Source organism: Aulonocara sp. 'chitande type north' Nkhata Bay, linkage group LG18, assembly GCF_057382095.1.
Source record: "Aulonocara sp. 'chitande type north' Nkhata Bay isolate Kocher_YH1m ecotype deep benthic linkage group LG18, A_spYH_male_GT1.1, whole genome shotgun sequence".
Lineage (NCBI taxonomy): Eukaryota > Metazoa > Chordata > Actinopteri > Cichliformes > Cichlidae > Aulonocara > Aulonocara sp. 'chitande type north' Nkhata Bay.
In genome coordinates, this window is record NC_141361.1 from 30,105,286 (window position 1) to 30,129,567 (window position 24,282).

The 24,282-nt window shown below is 40.7% G+C and overlaps 1 protein-coding gene across 1 annotated transcript in view; it reads left to right on the plus strand.

The window, feature by feature from the left end:
• The window catches only part of rem2 (RAS (RAD and GEM)-like GTP binding 2), a 36,750-nt gene extending 12,696 nt beyond the window's left edge, over positions 1 to 24,054 (plus strand). Inside the window, exons 4-5 of the mRNA XM_086272146.1 lie at positions 7,245 to 7,422; positions 22,392 to 24,054. Coding sequence (XP_086128272.1) covers positions 7,245 to 7,422; positions 22,392 to 22,720 — 507 coding nt within the window. The 3' untranslated portion in view covers positions 22,721 to 24,054. The remainder of the gene's footprint in view (positions 1 to 7,244; positions 7,423 to 22,391) is intronic.
• Positions 24,055 to 24,282: the final 228 nt, after the last annotated feature.

A 24,282-nucleotide genomic window follows, 5' to 3' on the forward strand; every position in this document is an offset into this window, starting at 1 on the left:
CTGATTTACTCGATTATATTCCCTTCATTACAATTTTTCGGACTCTTTTGGTAAAATCACTCTCCATCATTTTATCTGTTCTCAGAACTAATCCATATACACAACCTGACACACACAAAAAAAACCCCAACCCACAGTGTTCAGGACATGTGGTTCCTGGGGAAAACTAGCTTTTCTTCTTTATAATACAGTGAATGCATTACAGTGTACTTTGAATTACCTGCTAAGTTGAAGCCGACGAATGATTTGTTCAGCTTCAGAGTCACGTCTCGGTGCTGGGTCAGGCCCGAGGACAGGCTTTGATCCGATCTTTGATCCTTCGTCTGCAAACTTGCTTCATTTCAATGCTGCTGCGTTGGAGGAGAGGGTCGCTGGTCCAAAGTGGAAAAGAAATGCTTTGGTCTACTTTCACGAGGTTCACCTGACTCATACTGTTGAATTAATCATTGCACTAACAAGACATCTTATAAGACAAAAGCAGACACATTTTAAATATTTACTCTTGGAGGAGATTTGGAGGTTTATTTTATTTCTTTTTAACATAAGATAAACATCACCCAGGTGATTGTTGCAGAAATGACACAGTCTTCAACAATCTTCACTTATTTTCATGAAATAACGAGAACATGATCTATCACATGAAATTTGTTTTAAGTTACTGTTCTTAATGTTGCAGTTTTCATCATCCTCCTTGTTCACCACCTATATGAGTCTTTAAAAAGTGCTGATTTTGATTCAGAGAATAGTGCAGAAACTTTGTTACACACTTTAAGCTTCTCAAATAGTTTCCACCAGTTCAAAATCAAGTGTTTGAAGTTTCAATGAGATGTACTCCAGCGCAGCTCCATCAATATTATCTTTGCCAGGAACAGGAAATGTGGAGACGTTAAGTCTTAGAAAGCCTTTTCTTTGTCATTTAGAACAGATTCTAACTAAAGCTTTATGTTTATGCTGTTTTTATGGCCCCTAAAAGTCAGCACTAAAACTAAGCATCATGAAACTGAGGCTATCAATAACAGAGAAAGTAATGCACAGTCATAAATGATGGGTAACAGCATGAGGCATAAGGAGGAGTCGTTTGAGGATTTAGCCCAAAGCTACATTCACCCACAGAAAAAAAGGCCATTCTTTATTGATAATTTCAATATAGAGCCAGTATCACAACTGTAGCTTTGGAAACAAATATTGTTCCTTTATTTTAATCGGGGTCGCAGATGCCAACAGACTTAATAAACTAATCCGTAAGGCCAGCAATGTTGTGGGGATGGAGCTGGACTCCCTCAAGGTGGTGTCGGAGAGGCGGATGCTGTCCAAGACAAAGACAATGTTGGATAACACCTCCCACCCACTCCATGACATGTTGGTCAGTCACAGGAGCACGTTCAGTGAGAGACTGAGATTACCGAAAAGCACCACTGAACGACACAGGAAATCATTCCTGCCTGTGGCCATCTCCCTGTACAACGCATCCACTTAACACACTGTTTGCTGCTACAACTACACATGTTTCTTTTCCAACTATTTATTTATGAGTGACTTATGTATGTATGTATGTATATATATGTATATATTGTACTATTCTTAGTTAGTGTATTGTCTGTCTTGTCTTAAAGTTGGTTTAAAATGGAGCACTGTAACAAAAAATAATTTCCCCCAGGGATCAATAAAGTATTCTGATTCTGATTCTGATGACTGTGTAATCATCTGAGTCTGAGAAGCTCAGCCCCAGTGCAGGGAAAATTCAGACATATCTATTTATACATAATTATTCCTACCCATATGGAAAAGATATATATAAATCTTATAAAGTTTGTATCTGTCTTGTGTGAAACTTGTATGAAAAGCATACAAGAGTGAAAACAGATATAAGATCCCTTGAAAAATTATATAATGAAACTTGTATGTTTTGGATACTTACTAAAACAATATATGAAAGTAATGAGAAAGTGGCTACTTTCATGAGTAAATCATGTAAGCCTTATATGATTTACTCATGAAAGTGGCCACTTTCATGAGTAGTCACATATAAGTTTTTACTAGAGCAGGGCGATATGGCCCAAAATATTGATCACGATATATATTTGAAAATTTGCGATAACGATATAACTGACGATATAATTGATGCGAGACAAAATACAACTCCACAACATTACTAGCGCAAAAAGACAACCTTCCATTTATTTCACTAAAACAAGAAGCTGGTTTTTATGTACATTAAAGCTTTGTAAAAATGTAACAGTGCAAATGCAAATTTCTAGCTGAAAGTTTAACCAAAAGGCATTTCCAGTAGAAATGGGCTGACATATCCTGAGCATAACCATGTATAATATCCACTGAAGTTAAAAAGAGGTGCTTTGCAACATTAAACTGCAGTGTGCAGTACGTATGTTTCGGACCATAAGGTGCACGGGATTATAAGGCACATTAAATGGCCTGTATTTTATATAGCGCTTTACTAGTCCCTAAGGACCCCAAAGCGCTTTACATATCCAGTCATCCACCCATTCACGCCCACATTCAAACACTGGTGATGGCAAGCTACATTGTAGCCACAGCCACCCTGGGGCGCACTGACAGAGGCGAGGCTGCCGGACACTGGCGCCACCGGGCCCTCTGACCACCACCAGTAGGCAACGGGTGAAGTGTCTTGCCCAAGGACACAACGACTGAGTCTGTCCAAGCCGGGGCTCGAACCGGCAACCTTCCGATTACAAGGCGAACTCCCAACATTAAGCGAAACAAAGCAGTCAGATAAATCAAACTTTATTAAACTCATTCTTCTTGCTTCCTCCACTTCTGTACCATTGATTCATTAATGTTGAATTCTCTGGCAGCTGCTCTATTCCCATGTTGTTGCAGTATATTAATGACTAACCTCGTATTGTGGATGGATTATCTCAGTTGTTCTCCTGACTGAAGTTTGGTCCGTTTACAGCATCCTGCCATGCGATTGCATTTGTCTCTAACCATGAGGAACCTTCACGTTAACTTTTATAAGTGGAAAAGTGTTAGTGTTCGTCCTCCAGCTTCACTGTTTATGTTATGCTAACATAGCTGTGTCGCTAGCGATTACGTAGCCCATCATTATATACCAGCTAGCCCAACTTCAGTAACCCTACAAACGTCACTGCTGTTTAGTTTCCTGTCTTCATTTATGTTGGAAGTGATAGCAGAGCTGTACGTTTGAATTTTTTCAGAAATCTCTCAGTCAGAACATGCTATATCATGTTTAGGTAACTAGCGAAACTAGCGAGCTAACTTCCGCTAGCTTCCTGCTAACTTCTAACTCCGTTAAATGTAATACATTTTGTTTTCATGGATGCCTGGAAGTTAAACTTCATAGTTACACCTGGTAAAGCAGCAACGCTGATCGTTTTATTAAAGATGAAAGAATTTAGACAGTTTTTAACTCTCAGTGATGCTGCAGTGTTTGTTTGACCTGAGGTGTACGGAGTTTAGGACCCAGATTACTCCCAGATTTAAGAGCATCTTAGTCCGACAAATACGACAATAACGACGGCCGCTTGTATGTTCTGCAAAAAAATGTGCTTTGTTGTGTATCTGACGGACAAACACCAAACCAGTTCCACATCACTGAAGTTGCACCATTTTTACAAACCAATTCTGGTTCATCTGTTTCACTCAACAATCGGCCATGTGCGTATGAAAACAAAGGCACTGCGCATGCGCGTTTTACTCATATTCTATCGCGATATTTCATTTTCCTATCGTTGCCTAACATTATACCGGTATTACCGTGAACGGTATAATATGGCCCAGCCCTAGTTTTTACTATATCTTTTCCATATGGGTAGATAGTCAAACTTATGGATCAGATCCAGGGATATGTGAATATTGAATGTGTTATTCCAAAACAAATCTACTACTCTGACTTCTTTCAACTCTACTGAGAAGTCCTCCAGACTTTGAAACTTAGCACTAAAAGGTTTCCCTCAAAAAAAAACGAAGTGGTCCCAGGACTGATGAACACTTCTTTTGTGTTTCTGACCATTTAGCTGTGCCTCCTGTGTTGCGCTTGTCTGAATATCGCTGCCTTTTGTCTGTCTTGCTTTCATTTCAATTCCTGGTTTATTTTAAAGGTTAGTTCTTTTTGTGGATATTTGGGTTTTTAATTCCTTCTTTTATTCCCTTCCCTACCCTTGTTATTTTCTTGTTTGACTTCACCCTGGTGTTTACACAGTTTGCATTCATCCTGCTGGCTCTCTGCATTTGGTTTCCTCTTCTTCAGTTGCATTGGTTTGTTGGATTTTCACATTTTGGCAAAATGTTGTTCAATTCAGCCAGACGAGTCCCTGTTTTTAATCTTGATAATTCCATTAAATTCCCCTGAATGCTCTATTAGTACTGTGTGAATGTTGTGGATGATTGTATGTGCACGCGTGCCTGGCTTTTGTATTTGTGTGTGCATGGGAGGAGTTGGTATTGACAGATGGCCTGCTCTCCGTGAACAGAGAGAAGCTGCTTAATCAAGAGAGGGAGAGAGTTGGCGCTGTCCCGAGTTGCTCTGCCTCCGTTTGATAGAGAGGTGTATTTACTTGGTCACGGCCTTCTTCCTGGATCGGTTCATTGCCCATCTAATCGATGTCTACTCTATTTTTGTACGGCTTTTCTCGCAAAGATTTGTCCCTGATTCTTTCTCTGTCTTGTTTTCATTCTTCCTCCTGATCCCCCCCCCCCCAATTCATCAGTGACAGGTGGCCGGTGGCTCCCGTCCCCCTCCTTCCTTTTCCTCTGCTTGTCTTTTGCTGTGTGCTGTCAAACAGATAGCCTGCCAAGGTGCTCCCCATGAATTTCCTGCTCCGGGGTCTGATCGGGCAGTTCTTGGCCGCTTCAGATTGTTTGAATTTTTCAGCCGTCTGAAACTCTCTGGAGGGCTGGGATGTTTACCTTGGGAGCTGTAGATGTAGGGCACAGGCATGGGCACGCTCACACAAGCAGACTGTATGCGGTCCCAATTCAGCAGGCAAATTGGATCATCTGGTCGAAATAAGTTATTTTTTATTGATCCAGTCTTTTGTGGTTGTGTCCTATTTTCAGCTGAACTATGAATAGATTATGTCTGCTGATGGAATGCTATAGATTTAAGGTTTTGGATTAAACCAACCATCAAATATAATTCCTTTATTTTACAGTAAAGTCAAGAGAAAAGCTCCAAGCTAAAGAATGTTATATAAACTTAATTCTCTGCTATTGCGCCACAAAATGGGAACAGAAATGCACTGCACTTGTATTCCTTTATAGCTAAAGACTGCATGCATAGTCTGTGTTTCCCAAAGACTGGATATAAAACTTTGTACTTTCCACTTTATGGTTCTATTTTCATAATGGTTCCTGTATTATCGACATGTAGCCTCGAGAACGAGGCCTGACATTACACTGTGTGGTTTGGTTTCAGGTTTCTTTCTTTGGGAGAAAAATGGTTTGTATTGATTCAGTTTGTTCAACATAAGATGAAATGTCTTTCGTTTTAACCGTTTTGACCCCACTGACCCATTCACAAATCTATATTTCCATGTGCACGCTATTGTGGAGAAACTTTGCTGAACCCACAAAACCTCAGTGTCATGTTGTCATTGTCATGAAGGGAGCAGTTAGCTATGGATGCAAATATGTTCCTATGCACTAATAGCATTTGCCCGATGGCAATAGCTATTAGTGCAAAAAGACCTTTGGTCCTATCAAAGTCTATGGGGAAACCGCTTTATCTCTTAACTTTTGTAAACATTTAACTGCTGAGTTCTTGAGGTCAGTCATTTGATTTGGGTCATACTGAATAAAAAAAGCCAAGTCTTGGTTACACCATGTTTCAAAATTGAGCATTATCCTGGGTATGAAACACGCAACTGCATGACTTGTCAATCACAAGTTGTTTGCCAAAGACTGTGTAGTATCACAGTCAGACCCACCCCTCCACATCATATGCATTTTTTAGCAGTCATGGAGGTTATACTGTCTCTGGGACTGACTTTATATTGAAGCCAGTCTCAAGTGGTTCTTCAAGTAACTGCAGCTTTTTCATTTTAGCTTTATTTTTCCAAACCAGGAAAAGTTTCAGCTTGTACATCTTGTCACTTGGCAGATCTTTTTAGTTTTATAGTTGGTCTCCTGCAGTGAATACTTTCTCTTTAACAACAAACAGCAGAAAAACTAACTAGGTTCTAGCTTTAATGTTTGCCGTGGGTGCTGTTAGTGTACAGCGGTTTATCAAGGAAGGTTGGTGGTTTGATTCTTGGCTGCTGCAGTCTGCATGCCAAATGCCATCGGGAAAGATACTAAGTCCAAGTTTCTCCGATGCGTTCACTGGAGTGTTAGACAGAAAGCATAGAAAAAAGTGTTGGTCTACATAAGGCATGTTTTATAAAGGGCTTTGATTGCTTAAGTAAAGTAAAAAAGCGCTATATAAGAACCAGTCCATTTATCATGGCTTTAATGAAAGTCTAATCTCCCTGACCACAAGGTCAAACTTAAATGTAAAAGCACGTTTTAGCCACAGACAGTTCAGTTTCCTTAATCTTGACTGTCTAATATCACTCACCCAACAATAGCTGTGTGACTGCTGCAACAGCAGAGAAGACAATATTTTGAAAGCATGCTAGACTGGCTCAGCAAGTGATCAGCTGGGAGGGACTGAGCCACGATTGCTTGCTGGACATGATTTTTTTCAGTTAGCTTGCCATGACCGATTTTGCACCCACGGACCACCTTCAGTCCAATGTAAACGCAGCCAGCTGAATCGAGAGGAAACGCAATAGAGGGCGAACATGGTCCCAGGCAGTTACAAGCTGCTGTTTCTGCAAGAGCCACTCGGGCTAATTGAGCCTCTGTGACAGGAAGCCCCGACGGGATGTTGGTGCTCACTTTTAAGAGGGTCAGGCAATTCAAAGTGAAGCGTGACAGGCACATAGTCAAGTTGAGCAAAGAACCCCTCTGAGTCCTCTCGTGGGACAGTGATAAAAATTTGAGTACTTGGAAATAGCATTGATGCCATTCCCATGGCTTTGAACAAACACACCAGCAGGCACTGGAGAGGCAATTTTAAAAAGCAGTTGAATAACAAATGATCAATTTGTTGGCAGAATGCAACACGATCTTCTGTAATGGTTAGTAGACACCTGACATTCCACACCTGCTCTGCTGTCACCTGATCTCTCTTTTTACGTGTGCACACCGGTCTGTTCCACCAAGGTGTTTGTATAATACATGTGTGTGTTTGCAATTCACAGGACCTCTCCACACTGCAGTGCGATGTGTGTATCCTGGTCTTCTCAGTGACAGACAGGCGAAGTTTTCACCGCACCGCCCAGCTCCGCCTCCTTCTCAGGGAGTCCCAGCCACAAACCCCAATCATCCTTGTGGGCAACAAGAGTGACCTAGTGCGGTCCCGTGAAATCAGCTCCGAGGGTAGGTAGAAGGATGGATGCTGGTGTGTAGTATAACCTGTATGTAAAAAAAGAAAGACCCATGATGAATTCTCACATTCTTCCCAGTAACCTCCCAGTCACCCCTGTACCAACTGTAACAGGGAGCAGATTTTTAGACTGCCTCAGTGCTGAAACTGTTAGCATGGGGTTGTGGTAATATGAATACACATTACTGCAATAACATTAGTGCCTTCTCTGGATTTTAAAAGAAGACACTTTCAACACATAACTAGAATTTTAGCTGTAATCATCAAGGGAAATGTAAAAAAAATGCATTTACACCAGTGCATTCATGATGACTCATTTATTGTATTAGCAAAATCCAGGAGTATGGAGGGCCACAAGTGCCAACATGAATTAAATGAATACACAATTAAATAATTTATTAAATGTTTTAAATTATTTGAAAGCCCATGTAATTAATTATTTATATATCTAATTAATTAATTAATTCCCATTTTTAATCATTAATGACACATTCAATTAATTATTTAATAATTTATTTTATTCATTTTGGCATCTGTGGACCTCCGTATTTTTGTGCTGCACTTTTTATTCATTTTGTATTTAGTGATTAATCTAACTAAATCCCATCTTGGATACAAACGGAGAACCTAACATTGCATTCGCAGGGGAATGATGATTTAAAAATGCACGACAAACAAATTATTCAGACATTTTCCTGCAGTAGCTTCTCTCACAAAAGAAGTGTGTTCCAGAGGTTTACTGTTTTTATTGCGAGACTAAATCTGATTAAAGTTTAAAGCGTCAGTGGTGAGCGCAGACAAATATGCAATTCCTTTGAAAATGTACAAAGTCCTAACATCAGCGCTGCAAAAATCACAGAAGCCTTCTTTGTCATTGCTGTTTTCCAGTTTTTAAACCTTTAATCTCTGCAGTTGACATATCTGAGCGTGACGCAGCTGCCTAACTTTCCCATGGACTCTGCCTCATTTGTAATGTTTATCATGTACGGGCTTATTGGAAATGATGTTTCTGGGTGAATGACGCAAGAAAAGAAACAAATGAAAAATTGTAATGCACTCTCTTTGTCCACTTTCCTTTATTCCTCCCCAAATGTAACATCCTAAACACACAATAGGATCTGGTCAGTACCGATGCTTTCGGTGCTGGTTATAATAGATAAGAATGCCTAAAAGCCCAAAATGAAAATGTTTAGTTAATAGGCACACATTTTCCCCAGAGAATAGTGTGTGCTTTGTACAATTACTCATCAGTCCCTTCTGTTTACCCTCTTCTCTGCCTTGGCTCATCTGTCTCTCTCTGCACGCTGTTTTACCATAAATCTTCCTCAAGGCTGACATCATCTCAATTAGAAGCCGTCTTTGGGGATCTATCTTTGATCAGCAAAATCAATTTCTTCACTGTTTACAATATCCAGGGATTAATGCTCTGTGGTAGACAAAGTTCCCATGAGGAGATCTGTTGCTACAAACTGATGAGATGTTAATATGGAGTAACTATGAAAGCTGTTTACCCCAGTTGGCTTTTTAAAAAACAAAAATGTTGTATTATTCTACCAAACTCAATCAAAGTGGGCGTGATTAGGCTTTTTGAGAGTGATGAACAGAATGACTGTATAGTATAAAAATCAAATAAGAAAAGTTGACCAAACACAAGATTTCCTTGGTGGTTGATTACTCACCTCTATATACACAGGTAGCCAAATCAAGTCAAGAAACCATAATTTCATGTTATTTATTGAGTTAAAAAAGCAGCATAAATCCCACAGATCTTAGAGTTAACTTTTCTTTGCTAAACAACCCTGCTGGGCAGCGAGCTTCGCACGCTTTTGCATATTTTTGGCGTTCGGCACTGAAGTTAAATAAATTCAGTGAGGGAGAAACAAGCAATTCTACACTGAATTCATTTGGTGACAATCCACTGAACACAGATCAGACCACGGGCAGGTTATAATTTGGCTGGACTTTTATGGGTGAATTTTTATGAAGCTCTGCCAGGCAAACCCATTACCCGGATTTCATTAATGTTTCAAACAGGAGCTGGGTGAAGAGTGGTGGTAGCTGAAAAAAAAGAGAGAGAAAGAGTGACAGCCCAGTTTGACCTTGATCTAAATTTGTAATTGTGTCATATATGGCTGTGATCTTAAGCCTTCACTGTCATCTCTGCAGTTTCAATTTATATTCATTTATATATTTAACTCCGTGTCCCTCGGCGCTGCTTGATGTTTTGTTTTTTGTTTGTTTTCCAGAAGGCATATCTCTGATTGGATAATCTCCCTTTTACAGTGGACAGCTGCTCTTACAATCTTTACGTATGTTTGTCCTCATCATATATTCACAACTGGCTGCATTTACATCCACATATTAAACGTGCTAACAAGCAGACTCCCTCATCTCGCTCTATCTTCTCGCTGCTTGATGCCAGCGAGGCGGTTTCAAAGAGAGGGCTTTGATAAGAGGAACGGGAAGGAGAGGAGTGACGCAGGGAAGGGCAAATGTACGAGAATGCTGTGCGTATGAAAGAGAGCCTCAATTTGGGGTGATGTGTGAAATGCATAGTGGAGCGGCGCGTGCGCTGGGGAAGAGTGCGGCTTATTTTGCCCTTCAAAAGAACCACTCTGAGTTCTTACACAATTAGATTGGGCATATTTCAGCAGAGGTTATACTGTTTGTGCTACATCCATGTGCCAGTTTTGCCACACATCAATATTGTGAGTGTGCATCTCTAAAATTTTTGTTATTAGGTAGCATTCATTTAAAAATTACTAACGGCCTGCCAGTGTTATTGAATTCTGCACTTTTTTGACTATTCAGTCACAAAAGTTTTTAAAAGACCCCCACAAGCCGCTGCTGCTGGCTGTGACAGGCGTAAAAGCTAAATTGTCTCATTTGTAATCTGGACGAACTGTCATTGATCGGAGATCAGCTTCACTAGCAGATAAAATGAAAGCTTAAATTGTGAGTCTGAATCAAAGTCTGGACAGAGTGCATGTTAGCCCTTACTCGACTCAGCTTTTAATGCTAAAGCAATTTTGATGTGAACATCCAATGACTTACTGTAATGTGGAATGATTGCTCGTCCTACCAAACTGTCCTAAAAAAGCCAACTCATCTCTGCAGCTCTACCATGCATTTACTTTTAACTCTTTGGATTGGTTTTATTACTGTAAATGTACATAGATCATTTAAGTGGAACCCAGTGAATAAATAAAACCTTTTCAAACCACTTATAATAAAGCTAGGCTAGATAACGTGTACTCATATCACATAACAACAGAGTCAAAGTAAATATGTGGACCCTGATATTATTTTAAGGACCTGTTGGGGACAAAAGAAAAAGTAAAGTAGGGCCATGAACATGTTTTAAATGAGATGCAAATGATATGCTGATGTGCTAGATAAATAACTTCATGATCTATAGATGGACAGACTCTTTCAAAACTTGAATATGTTTTTGTCAGAAAAGTTTCATGCTTTTTTTCCTGAGTTCGGAAGTTTAACAAATACCCAGCAAACAGAAGCACTATGGCCACATCCACTTGGGGCCCATGCATGATGAGTGTGGGTCTGCTTGTGCTTATGCAGGCTCACAGTTCACCAACATCTGCACACAGGCATGTTTACTAGGTTTGTTTAAGGGATGTTGACACTGGTAAAATAAGATGAAAGGAATATTTTTGATTAAATATGGCAATGTACAATTAAAGACTTAGAGCAATCCAACTCTCTCATCTTCATGAGGGAATCTTCAAGTTCGGCACAAATTCTCTTGAGATTACAGTTTGTTGTAGTATCCACACTAAATGTATGGTTACTTATTTCTTCGATGCCTAAAACTCAAGAATTCATACACTAACCTATCTATTATAGCCAAAAGGTTAACAGTCAACATCACAGAGTTGAGCAAAATACATGGTCATGTCATGGTCATGGTTTACAGCTGGAAAAAGACAGAGTGCCCATTTTATGTTGAGAAGTAGTTGCTGCAAAAAGTGATGATCTTGGAGTTTGTTTATGTGTCAGGGTCAGGTAAAAGTAAAGACAAAGCTGTTGAGTTACTAGTCCAGAGCATATATATGTGCCATATTGCACAATGATATAAGTATTATTAATCAAGATTAATAGGCTGAGTATTGTGTACACATATTGGACTGTACTTGCTCACATAAAGAACCTAACGATCGGCACTATATCAGCACTGTGTTGTGTTTGTGCTTTGGTGTGAGAAGCAACAAGAATGTACCTACCTGTTGCTATAAGGTTTTATTGATGGGTTTGTTTTGGAGCATTTCTGACCCCTAGTGGCCAAAATATGATATTTGCTGCTTTAATATTAAAAAAACCATAAAGAAAGGGTTTGGGCAGGCAATAATAACAAAGCTTTGAGGATTGTTAGTTGGAAAACTGAATTTGATAAATCAATGTTAGATTTTTATCTGCAGTAATGTCAGACAATAATATGTCAACTACTGTGTGCTTTTAATGAAATTTGGTCAGAAACATGCATTTGGTGTATTTGCATTGTGATATATTTGAAATAACTACACTTATCCTTGGTTATAGATGTCTCTGTATACATCAATAAAATGCAGTGAATGAACAAAAGAGGAATCTAAATCAAATCAATATTTGGTGTGACCACACTGACTTCTTCTAGGTACACTTGCACACAGTGTTTGAAGGAACTTAGCTTGCAGGTTCTTCCAAACATCTGGGAGAACTAACCACACATCTTCTGTAGATGTAGGCTTCCTCACATCCTTCTGTCTCTTCATATAATCCCAGACACACTCGATGATGTTCGGGGCCATACCATCACTTCCAGTACTTCCAGTACTTCTTTACGCTGAAGATATTTCTTAATGACCTAGTGGCTGTATGTTTGGGGTCGTTGTCCTGCTGCAGAAAACATTTGGGGTCAATAAACAATCATTAATTTTTCTGAAAGCATTCTTTGTTTAAAGCATTTTTCTCACCTGCCTAAAACGTTTGCACAGTACTGTACATAGTTATACATTAGATTAATTTATGGATTTAGGATTATCATAAATTTCTATAAAGGATATTGTTTTTGGCATGGTTTAAGTTTCAAGACACAGTAGGCTGTGCATTTCTTGTTTTCCTCAAGCTTTGTATAGTCAATCAAAATTAGTGGAAACACGGTTTAGGGGAAATTCTTGTTTGTTTTGGGGGGGTTTTGCTTTTTTTGCTGTGCAACTTAAATCAAGGCAGCAAGTGCAAAATGTGCACGCTGGCGCATGCTCGTTGCTGTCAACTCGTGTTGGCTCTCGGCTTCAGCGTACACTTGATGATGTGAGTAGAAAGAGGCGGTAGAGAGGGTAGGAATGAATAATGAGAGATGCCTATACTCAGCAGATTCTTTTGTCATAGAAAAACAACAACAACAAAAAAAAGGGGGGATTGTGGTCAGCGATATGCAAATGCTGCATCCATGTTCCCGGGGCGCATGACAACAATGTTCTCATGTTGTCTCTGGACAGGCCACGTGTACATTTTTTTGTTTTTTTTCTGACATGTGAACTTGACAGAGGCAGCTCTCCGACCTGCTTGCCTAGCCAACATCCTTCTAAAAGTACCTGAGGCCTTTCTGAGAGAGCTAAAGTCATAAAGTCTATTTATGGCATGTACAGTGACACTTTTATGCTGCTATGTCTCACCTACCCCCTCTTGCTACATCTCTCCCTGCCTCTCTATCCTCACCACCCAGTGATACACACACTGTCACTCTGGGAACATATTTATCATTTGCTCAATATGGTGTTGGTGTGGCCTTGCTCCTCAGGCCTTTGATTAATATGCACTCTGGCTCCGTTTGCTTAGTCGGCGTTCTTTCTGTCTTTCCCCTCCTGTCTCAGTCTGTCTCCTTCCCCTTCTCCTGCATGTTCACATCATCTGCCGTCTCGCATGTCGTTCCCTGTCGGGATCGCCTTCTTGCTTTATAAGTCACATTTCCTCCTTTTCATCACTGTTGTCTTTCTTCATCAGTCTTTTCTAATGGTCAGGATATAGGTAGAGAGCCCCATCCCTTGTCTCATCTCCTCACCATGTTTTCTCATCTTGGTTGCTTTCCTCTTTGCTCTCCCTTCTTTTTTCCCCTCTTTCATCTCCTTTCTGTTCTCCTTTCATCATTTTATTTCCTATTCGTTCCCTCCTACCTCCTCTGCTCTTGATATCTTTCTTGTCCTTGTCTCATCTCGTTGTCTCAGCTCCTCTCCATATTCTTCCTCCCACCTCTCTCCTTCTTACCTTCTGTCTTCATTTATTCTCATCATCTTTCTTGCTTTTCTACTCATCTCCTCTTAATTCCCTCATTTCCTTTCCTTTTCTCTTCTTCTGCTTTTCTCCTCCACTCGTTTCCTTTGTTTTGTTGCTTATTTTCCTGTCACCTCTTCACTTTTACTTTTGTCTGATCTCCTCCTGCTTTCGATCTGCTCCTTTGCTTCTGTTATCTCGTTTAATGCTCTTACCTCATCTTTCAATTCTCTCTTCTCCTTTTGCTTCATCCTCTCATGTTGTACCCCTCTCAGCCCTCTCCCCCTTCAATTCAATTTTGCAAGCTCCCTTTTAACAGGTTATTCAATCAGCTGTTGTAGGTATTAGTAAAAGTCCTGGTAATCTGGTCTGGGATTTGCTGTATTTCCTCTCTCTCTTACCTCACCCACTATTAGGTGACACTGCAGACGTTCAACAGCTGCTGTGTGCTTGGATTATTAGACCCAGATCAAATCTGGAGATGTTTTTCCCTAGTGCAATACCCGTGTAACACTGGTGTGCATATGTTCATGCTCTGCAAAGGCAGCCACACCAAAACCAGACTGACAAGTTGCATTGGAATGGCCTTAATTTAAAATATAATATCATAATATAATGTAAGCATTATAGGATCAGTGTTTTGAACTCATTTTCAGGTACAAGTCCATATCAAAGAAATCAGACCAAACTCATCATCCAACTGAAAGCCCTGAAACTTTTGGAAGAAAACTTTAAGTCACCATGAGATGATCATATGTGACCACATAGAAGAATTCTGTTATTTTACAGTCTGGTTTTTGTTCTTCGTCTTGGAAACTTTATTAAATCTTTTGTCACCTACTTCTTTGCTTCACCTTCTTTGCTTTTTTTTGGGGGGGGGGGGGTTAGAAATGACTGAAAGATTAATAGGCTCTGTTTTGAGTTTTGTTCAAAAAAGAATGACTTCATATAGGGAAAAATATATATCACATGTGCAGGACACCTTAAACTAGTTTTTTAATTAAGCACCAAGGCAGAACAAAATCGGGGCTATATCACAACATGAGGACTAAACCCCAATTCAACCAAACCCAAAACTGATCCGGAATTAAAACAGGACTACAACAGTTCAAAATCAGGACTACTGAGGACTTAACCAAGACAGAACCACAATCAGAACTAGATGATAGTAGCACTAAAAATCATCATAGACCTGCACTACACTTGTTTTTTTAATTCTACCAAAGTCCACTATTTAGATTGAGAAAAGTTTATATAATTATTTAGCCTTGTTGTGCAAACAAGCCTGCATAACTTAATAAATATAGAATTTGAAAAATAGCAAACCTAAAAAGAAACACTAGGTACGAGATACATGAGTACCTATGATACGGTGATAGTTTTGGTAAACGACCATTTGACTAACATGTGTGTCTCACCTGCTCTTGTTCATCTCTGTTCTGTCCTCGTTCTCCATCTCCCTCTCTGTTCCTCTCTCTCCCTCTTTGTGCTGACAATCATCAAATATACAGTTGAAACCACATATTTATGTACTCTTCAGCTCAAAACACAAACACTTTTTTAATTGTAACATCAAATCAGACTAAATGTTTATTTTTTTAGATTGATAAATATAAAAAACATATTTGTTAACTTTAAGAGTAAAGAGAGAAACTGTCTGTATTTCTTAATTGCAAATGGCACCAAATTGTATTCAAACTGAGCCACACTTATGGAGCTCCATAGTTCTTTTCCTGGTGTTTTGGTTGACATCTCTTGATTTTCCCATGTCAAAGAAACAGGCTCTGTGTTTTGCCTTTATATGCATCCACAGCTGTGCCACCAATTTACTCACATGGACTCTACGAACCTATCAGAAGCTTCTTCAGCTCAGAATGGAATCGTCTGCAGTTTCTTATTAATTAACAAACTTAGTGTACATGTACTCCTAAATTTGATCAAAGTGATAAAAATAGACAGCTCTGTCTCTCTTTATTCTGACATTTAACTAATTCAAAAGATATTTCAATATTTATCTAAAACAAAAGTTTACTCTAAATTGATGTTGTACAGTAAAAATGTTTTATGTTTTCTCCCTAAAGTGTATGTAAATATCTGGTTACAAATGTGAATATCCTGCTGTGTACTGAAACCCCTCTTGTTTTGCATAGAAATATACTGAACAACATACAAAGCATAATATATAAAATGACATTTACCTGAGTTTTTTCTTTGAAAGAAGCCTCTAATGTCCATTCTTATATTTCAGTACATAACTGAAACCGATTTAGTCGGGGAGGGTAAGAACTGAAAATATGAAATAAACACGTAAGATAAGACTCTATAAAAAAAAAAAAGCATTTGTTCGGCTTTTCATTTCGCCATTTGTTGATTCACTTGAAGAGCGAGTAACGTAATATTGGTCAAGTGATCAGTTTGATATCAATCTTTCGTGATTCACCGTCATATTTACATTATTTGTACGGTACGAATGATTTGCTTTGGTACCTGGTCAAACTTAAGCTCTCCTTAGTATGGCTGGCTCCGTTTCTCCAACAGCGCACTCACAGGCAGCAGCTGCCCCGCCCCCTCACTCAGTCGCTTAGTGCCTGAGCTTGGATCATACCAATATCGGGGGAATTCACGCACAGTCGTAAATTCCCACAGTGTGCACTATGTGCTTCGAATATTGTGTGTACTTTTTGTTTTATACAGTTGTCAGCCAGGCATCTAACTATGAAAAAATTACACTCCAAAAGACTCCGGGCTTCTGACAAAACAACCCGGGCTTAAGCCCAGTAAGCCACCTCCACGCTCCGCCCCTGACGTGGGGTCAGGATGGTCATAAGAAAGGTAGTTGATCAGCCAGAAAATACACAGGAGGAACTTGTTGATGATCTGAAGGCAGATGGGACCACAGTCACAAAAAACACCACTGGCAACACACTACACCATTATTGGATTGTAATTTTGCAGCGCCTGCAAGGTCCTCCTGTTCAAGAAAGCACATGTACAGGACTGTCTTAAGTTTTCTAGTGAACATGTAAGTGATTCAGATAAAGTGCTACGTTGCAGATGAAAGTAAAATCAAGCCCTTTGGCACTGATGCAGCCTGCTATGTTTGGAGGAAGAGAAATGCTGAGGAGGACTTAAAGAACACCACCCCCTGCCCTACAGCACAAGTACCCCCACAGTCAAGCATGGAGGTGGAAACATTATGCTTTGGGTGTGTTTTTCCTGCTAACGGTACAGGATGACTTCACCGCATTGAGGGGCCAAGGGACAGGGCAGTGTCCATAAAATGTTCCCTCAGCTGGAACACTGATGACGGGTCGTGGATCGATCTTCTAGTATGATGAAGACCCAAATATTTATTTTACTAAATGATATGAAACTCAGTTTATACCTTTTATGTAAGTTTTTTTCTGGATTTTTGGTTGATATTCTGTCTCCCTCCCCCTTTAAAATAAAATTACCATAAAAATTAGACACTGCTCATTTCTTTGTATGAGAGCAAATGTAAAAATTCAGCAGGGGATAAAATAATTAGCTCCCCCACTGTACTGCTAGAATGGTGGCTCATTTTAATCATTGCCAAAGTTTCAAATAATGACATTAGCATATTTTTAAGTAAAAAAGAGAGCATATCTAGTCATCTCAAGTACACAGCTATTTTAGGAAAAGGTCCCATAAACCTACACTATAATGCCAAACATATTTGCTTGTCTGCTTTCACATGCATATCAGCTTGAGGGAGATGCTATGCTTAATGCATAGGGTTTAATATGATGTCACCCTATGATGTATGATGTCATGTTTATGGACATTTTTGACCATTCTTCCAGAAGCACATTTCTAAAGTCAGACATGGATGTTGGACGAGAAGGCCTGGTTTGCAGACTCCGCTCTAATTCATCCTAAAGGTGTTCTATGAGGTTGAGGTCAAGACTCAACCTGCAGGCCAGTCAAGTTCTTCATACCAAACCTGCTCATGTTTTTATGACCCTTGCTTTATTTATGAACTGATTTGCACTCATGTTGGAACAGAAAGGAGCCACTTACAAAGTTGGGAGCATGAAATGTCACACTAAGAGTTCCTTTCACTGAAACTAAGAGGCTGAGCACAACTCCAGAAAAACAACCCCTTGCCATAATCTCCCTGTGCTTCAAGCTTTACACTCGGCACAATCAGTCAGACAAGTACTGTTCTTCTGGCAACCGCCAAACCCAGACTCATTCATGGGCCATGCAGACAGAGAAGCGTAATTCGTCACTCGAGAGAACACGCCTCCACTGGTCCAGTGGCCGCATGCTTTACACGCAGTGGTGCTTGGTGATGTAAGGCTTGGATGTGGCCACTGAAACCCATTCTATCAAGCTCTCTATGCACTGTTGTTGAGCTAATGTGAAAGCAGCATGAAGTTTGCAGGTCTGTAGCATCTGCTCTGCAATTTTACGTGGCCTATGACTTTGTGGCTGAGCTGCTGTTGTTCCCAATCTCTTTCACTGCGTTACACCACTAACAGCTGGCTATGGAATAGTGAGGAAATTTCATGACTGGACTTGTTACACAGGTCACATCCTGTCATGGTACTATGCTGGAATTCACAGAACTCCTGAGAACAACCCATTCTTTCCCAAATGTTTCTGATTTTATATACCTGTGGCCATAGAAGTGATCGAAACACCTGAATTCAATTATTTGGATGGCTGAGTGAATACTTTTGGCAATACAGTGTACTACTCAGAGCATCAGTTTGTGAGTGGAACCCAGTCAGAACGTAAAGAGGTGACCTTTAGATATGGCCTGTCTTTGTCTGCACCTCGTTAAACCAGCACGTTACAGGCGAAGAGGAGAGAAGCAGTTTACAATAAAACAAAAGAGAACTATTTTGAACTGTGAACCAAACAGAGCCATTGTAATAGAGTCTGAGATTTAAGAAATACCTGGGGATATTACCTAAAGATGGAACACACATCGTGCATTAAACATAAGCTAAGGATAAGTGAAAAAAATGGAATGCACATTTATGTAATTATGCAATTATTGGTCTAAAAAAAAAGCTATAAATCTTTTATTGTTCAGAAATATTCCAATTAGAGTTCATTGTAACGTGCATTTAATAGAAGAATCAGAACTACTCAGGAGAGCCTCAGTCACTCTGGCACATTTAATATAAAATTACATAATTGAAAGGTTCAGCTTATCTGAATTTGCTTTACTTTTTGTGCTGTTTTCCATCCATTGTGAGTAGACAATTGAGTTTTTATCAGCACTTCATCTGAGTATTATTGTGCTCTTGACATCATTTTTTCTAAACTAATACTCTAAAATGTCCTCACAAAACCCAAACATAATTGTTCTACAGCTGTGACCTCTTCCCGCTGCCGTCATTTTAAGTTCCTGCGGTGTATTTCTAAAAACAGTTATTGTGAGTGCCAATAATACACTTAAAAGACCTTTCCAGCGCGTGGCTGCTTGTGAGCTCTCAGATTTTAGCTCTGTGCAGAGCAGGAGTAAAAGCTAAAGCACAGTTGAGGGAGAGCAGTGGTTGTGCCATTTGAGTTAACAAAGAAAGCCATTTGTTGTAGAATGATCTGTATCTGTCAGCTTTCCTTATCACTGTGGCTTGTTTGGCCAGGGACAGACGGGCGCTTTTAGCTGATATCCTGAGCCTTGTCAACAACGTGCTTAGTCACCTGTCCTTATTCACGAGAGTCACACTGAGATAGAAAGCATTTCCCTGCTGCCAAGAGATTTGAGCTTATACAGCCCAGGCCACATTTAACCCCATCTTGGCTCAACTGTCTCACTGTGTCCTTGTGGACTCACCTGTGAATGCTGATTTTACAAATGCACAATAATCAGGGCCTTGTGGTAGAATTAAGATTCCTTAGTTTTGTGGTGCTGTAAGAGGCAGATAAAATTACAAATAAGAAATGCGCATTTCTTGATAAAAAACAACATTTGTAAATGATAGAGAGGTGTTTGTACTGCAAGTTTCTTATTGTACTAATTTATTTCAGCTGCATCACAGTGTTTCATCCATTGTCATGAAGTTGCATCTGTTCGTATATGATGACTTCATACTTCATAGTATTTTTGTAGAATTTGGGAAAAGCAACATAACCCTAACCCCAGGTTGGCTTACTTTTCTTCCGAGTCTTTTAACAGTAACACACAACCTCCATAGGTGGTTGGAGGCTGCTCACGCAGAAGTAAACTATGGTGGCCCTGAGAGTTCAAACGCACTGCAACTTTAGAAAAATCAGCAAGTAGTAGAATGGCAAAAACTCACAAAATACAGTGGGGCAAAAAAGTATTTAGTCAGCCACCGATTGTGCAAGTTCCCCCACCTAAAATGATGACAGAGGTCAGTAATTTGCACCAGAGGTACACTTCAACTGTGAGAGACAGAATGTGAAAAATAAATCCATGAATCCACATGGTAGGATTTGTAAAGAATTTATTCGTAAATCAGGGTGGAAAATAAGTATTTGGTCAATAACAAAAATACAACTCAATACTTTGTAACATAACCTTTGTTGGCAATAACAGAGGTCAAACGTTTACTATAGGTCTTTACCAGGTTTGCACACACAGTAGCTGGTATTTTGGCCCATTCCTCCATGCAGATCTTCTCGAGAGCAGTGATGTTTTGGGGCTGTCGCCGAGCAACACGGACTTTCAACTCCCGCCACAGATTTTCTATGGGGTTGAGGTCTGGAGACTGGCTAGGCCACTCCAGGACTTTCAAATGCTTCTTACGGAGACACTCCTTTGTTGCCCGGGCGGTGTGTTTTGGATCATTGTCATGTTGGAAGACCCAGCCTCGTTTCATCTTCAAAGTTCTCACTGATGGAAGGAGGTTTTGGCTCAAAATCTCACGATACATGGCCCCATTCATTCTGCCCTTAACACGGATCAGTCGTCCTGTCCCCTTGGCAGAAAAACAGCCCCATAGCATGATGTTTCCACCCCCATGCTTCACAGTAGGTATGGTGTTCTTGGGAAGCAACTCAGTATTCTTCTTCCTCCAAACACGACGAGTTGAGTTTATACCAAAAAGTTCTACTTTGGTTTCATCTGACCACATGACATTCTCCCAATCCTCTGCTGTATCATCCATGTGCTCTCTGGCAAACTTCAGACGGGCCTGGACATGCACTGGCTTCAGCAGCGGAACACGTCTGGCACTGCGGGATTTGATTCCCTGCCGTTGTAGTGTGTTACTGATGGTGACCTTTGTTACTTTGGTCCCAGCTCTCTGCAGGTCATTCACCAGGTCCCCCCGTGTGGTTCTGGGATCTTTGCTCACCGTTCTCATGATCATTTTGACCCCACGGGATGAGATCTTGCGTGGAGCCCCAGATCGAGGGAGATTATCAGTGGTCTTGTATGTCTTCCATTTTCTGATGATTGCTCCCACAGTTGATTTTTTCACACCAAGCTGCTTGCCTATTGTAGATTCACTCTTCCCAGTCTGGTGCAGGTCTACAATACTTTTCCTGGTGTCCTTCGAAAGCTCTTTGGTCTTGGCCATGGCAGAGTTTGGAGTCTGACTGTTTGAGGCTGTGGACAGGTGTCTTTTATACAGATGATGAGTTCAAACAGGTGCCATTCATACAGGTAACGAGTGGGGGACAGAAAAGCTTCTTACAGAAGACGTTACAGGTCTGTGAGAGCCAGAGATTTTCCTTGTTTGAGGTGACCAAATACTTATTTTCCACCCTAATTTACGAATAAATTCTTTACAAATCCTACCATGTGAATTCATGGATTTTTTTTTCACATTCTGTCTCTCACAGTTGAAGTGTACCTCTGGTGCAAATTACTGACCTCTGTCATCATTTTAAGTGGGGGAACTTGCACAATCGGTGGCTGACTAAATACTTTTTTGCCCCACTGTACAGTGGAAGTGTTTTTGGGGAGTGAGTAACAACAGAACAGCTTTTGGAAGTGACAGAAAGGGAAACATGCGAATGATATCACTGAGACACGTTTAAAAGAAGCCAACGATGTGTCTGTGTGAGGGGGGAAAATATGCAGGTAATGTGTGTTTTAAATGCATTATTCTTATAACACTGCAGAGCCATGCTTTCTAGTAGCCATTCTGTCACATTATTGTTGCCTCAAAGAAGCTTCAACTTTGTTTTTTTCTATTTCCATTGTGTTTTCTATGCTTTTGAAACATTTCTTCTTTGTGTTTTCTTAAGTTGCAGTGCTTTTGAACTCTGTGGGCCACCCTGGTAAGCCACATCAGGACACGTGACAGGAAATAATTTGATTTCTAGTCTCAATGTTCATGAATGAGAAATATAATGTTGTTTTTAAACGCATAAAATAGCGCAGTCTAAAACCCACCACAATTCCCCTTCCTCTTTTATTTCTCTGTTACTGCCATAGCTTTCAGGCACAGTTTCAGAAGCACATTACACGGGGGAGAGTCCAATCCTCCCATCTCACACAGCCGGTCACGATTTTCTGTGAAAGGACTTCCAAACACTTAGAAAGCTAATAGAGATTTCAAAACTGCAGTGAGTGAGCTCTCAAGTACTACCTCGTGGTGATACACATCACACGGCAGCTGGGCTGTTTTCACAATCCAGTGTCCGTAAATTTCAAACTGCTGCCTCTAAATGCCATCTACAGCTGACATTATGTAGATCCTTAGTTATAAAATGCTTCCCAAATGTCTCTGTTTCCAACCAGAGGCCCAGTCCAGCGCCATGATGTTTGACTGCCTCTACTTGGAGCTCTCTGCCTCCTTAGAACACGGCACCAGTGAGCTGCTGGAGGCGGCAGTGCGGACCGCGAGGGGAGACTGCGTGGGCCCCGGATGGACGGACGGTGACCCCGGTGCTGGCCGCAGGGAGAGCCTGACGAGCCGGGCCAAGCGCTTCCTGGCTGGTCTCGTGCCCCGATCGTACGGCCGAGACAGGGACCGGGATCGAGGCCGCTACAGGGAGATGAGCCGCCACAGGGGCAGCAAAATCCTTCGGCAGAAGTCCCGCTCCTGTCATGACCTCAGTGCACTGTGACACACACCCACACACATAAATGCAGGCAAATAGACACACTCAACATGAACACAGACATACACCAAATTGAAAGACATGGAGGTGGGTGGGGGGCTAAAAGACTGAGGAGTAAAAGGAGATAGAGTTGGAGGGACAACATGAAAAGGACTGGAGCAGGCTCACGGGAATGGGAAAATTAGAGAGGTGTAAGGAGAGAAATTTAGCCGCCGAAGAGGAAGGTCAGGGGAGGAGAAAGTGGGAGAAAACAATGAACAGATAGCCCGAAACTCATTTCGGGAGAACAAAAAATCAACGATAAGGAGGTGAGCTCCATTTGTTGCTCTGGCTTGGGTGAGTCAGTGAGCACTCGCTACCTGATGAGAGCCGGCGAGGGAAGATTAGCATGAGAGTTGGATCAAACTGGCGATTTGACGCTTAATGTCACGAAATGAGAAACAGACTGGGGTCACAAATAAACACACACCCAAGTAGCACGCACTGATAACGTAGAGACTGATAGCAATCTAATGTATACCTGTTATAGACCCTGTTTTATAGCATGCAGAGTAGACGATTTAAGACATGATCCTGTAGGTTTTACAGTTACACGATTCTGTACCTCAGTGGCCAATAGCTAATGCACAATCTAGCTAGTGTCTCTAGCAACGCCATCTCAAAGGCAAGACTATTTATAAAAGTGCTCCATCTCCACGCATCTTTGGCCACTTTCCACACTGCATCCACTGTTCTGTCCCCATATTGATTTAAAGTAGTGTTTGATGATACTGCCTGTGGCACATGTTCATTTGAGACTTTTATACACGGTTTAAAACGTCAGCACCCAAGCCATAACTTTGCTGAACGCACCACGAGTGATCAGCACAAAGAACCCTTTACTGGAGGATGTGAAGCAAAGGAGAAAAGGTCAAGACGGCTGTAAGGACTAAGCCGTTGGCAGGGATAACCAGACTGAACTCTTCTTCAATCGAAGCTGAGTCACAGAACACTGAGATACTCTCGAAGCGCAGGGGGACAAAACAAGAAAACCTAATCTACCTGTGGCTGTTTGATGTATTCCTTCTCTTCCCTTTTTTACCCACCGGCATCATTATTATGATGAATGATGATGATTCTTATAATCATTATTATTAATGTTGTTATTATTATTATTATGTGTGTTTCGACTGAATTCTGTGGGGGCTGGCCACACAGGTGACCCAGAAAAGAACGTTCTGGAAACGTTGTTCTGATATCTCATCAAGCGTGGGGGCGTCACTGACACTTCCTCACTTGTTTGTCATCGTCAACTGAGCACTCTCGTCTTTACCACTGAGAATAAATAAAGATTTCTTTGACATCCAGTCCGAGTGTCTCGTCAGTTTTTTAAGACGCCACTAGAAAACGAGCGCCTCATTACAGCTGTCAGTCACACTGAGGGATGGTGTAATAAACCATCAGATGACTCGCAGGTATTCTGGACAGACTGGGAGATGGATTCTCAGGACACTGGCTCCATTTAGGGCTAGCAGCAAAAAAGATGCTGCCTCATCATTGTGCGCCTGTAACAAAATCTTAGGTTAAAA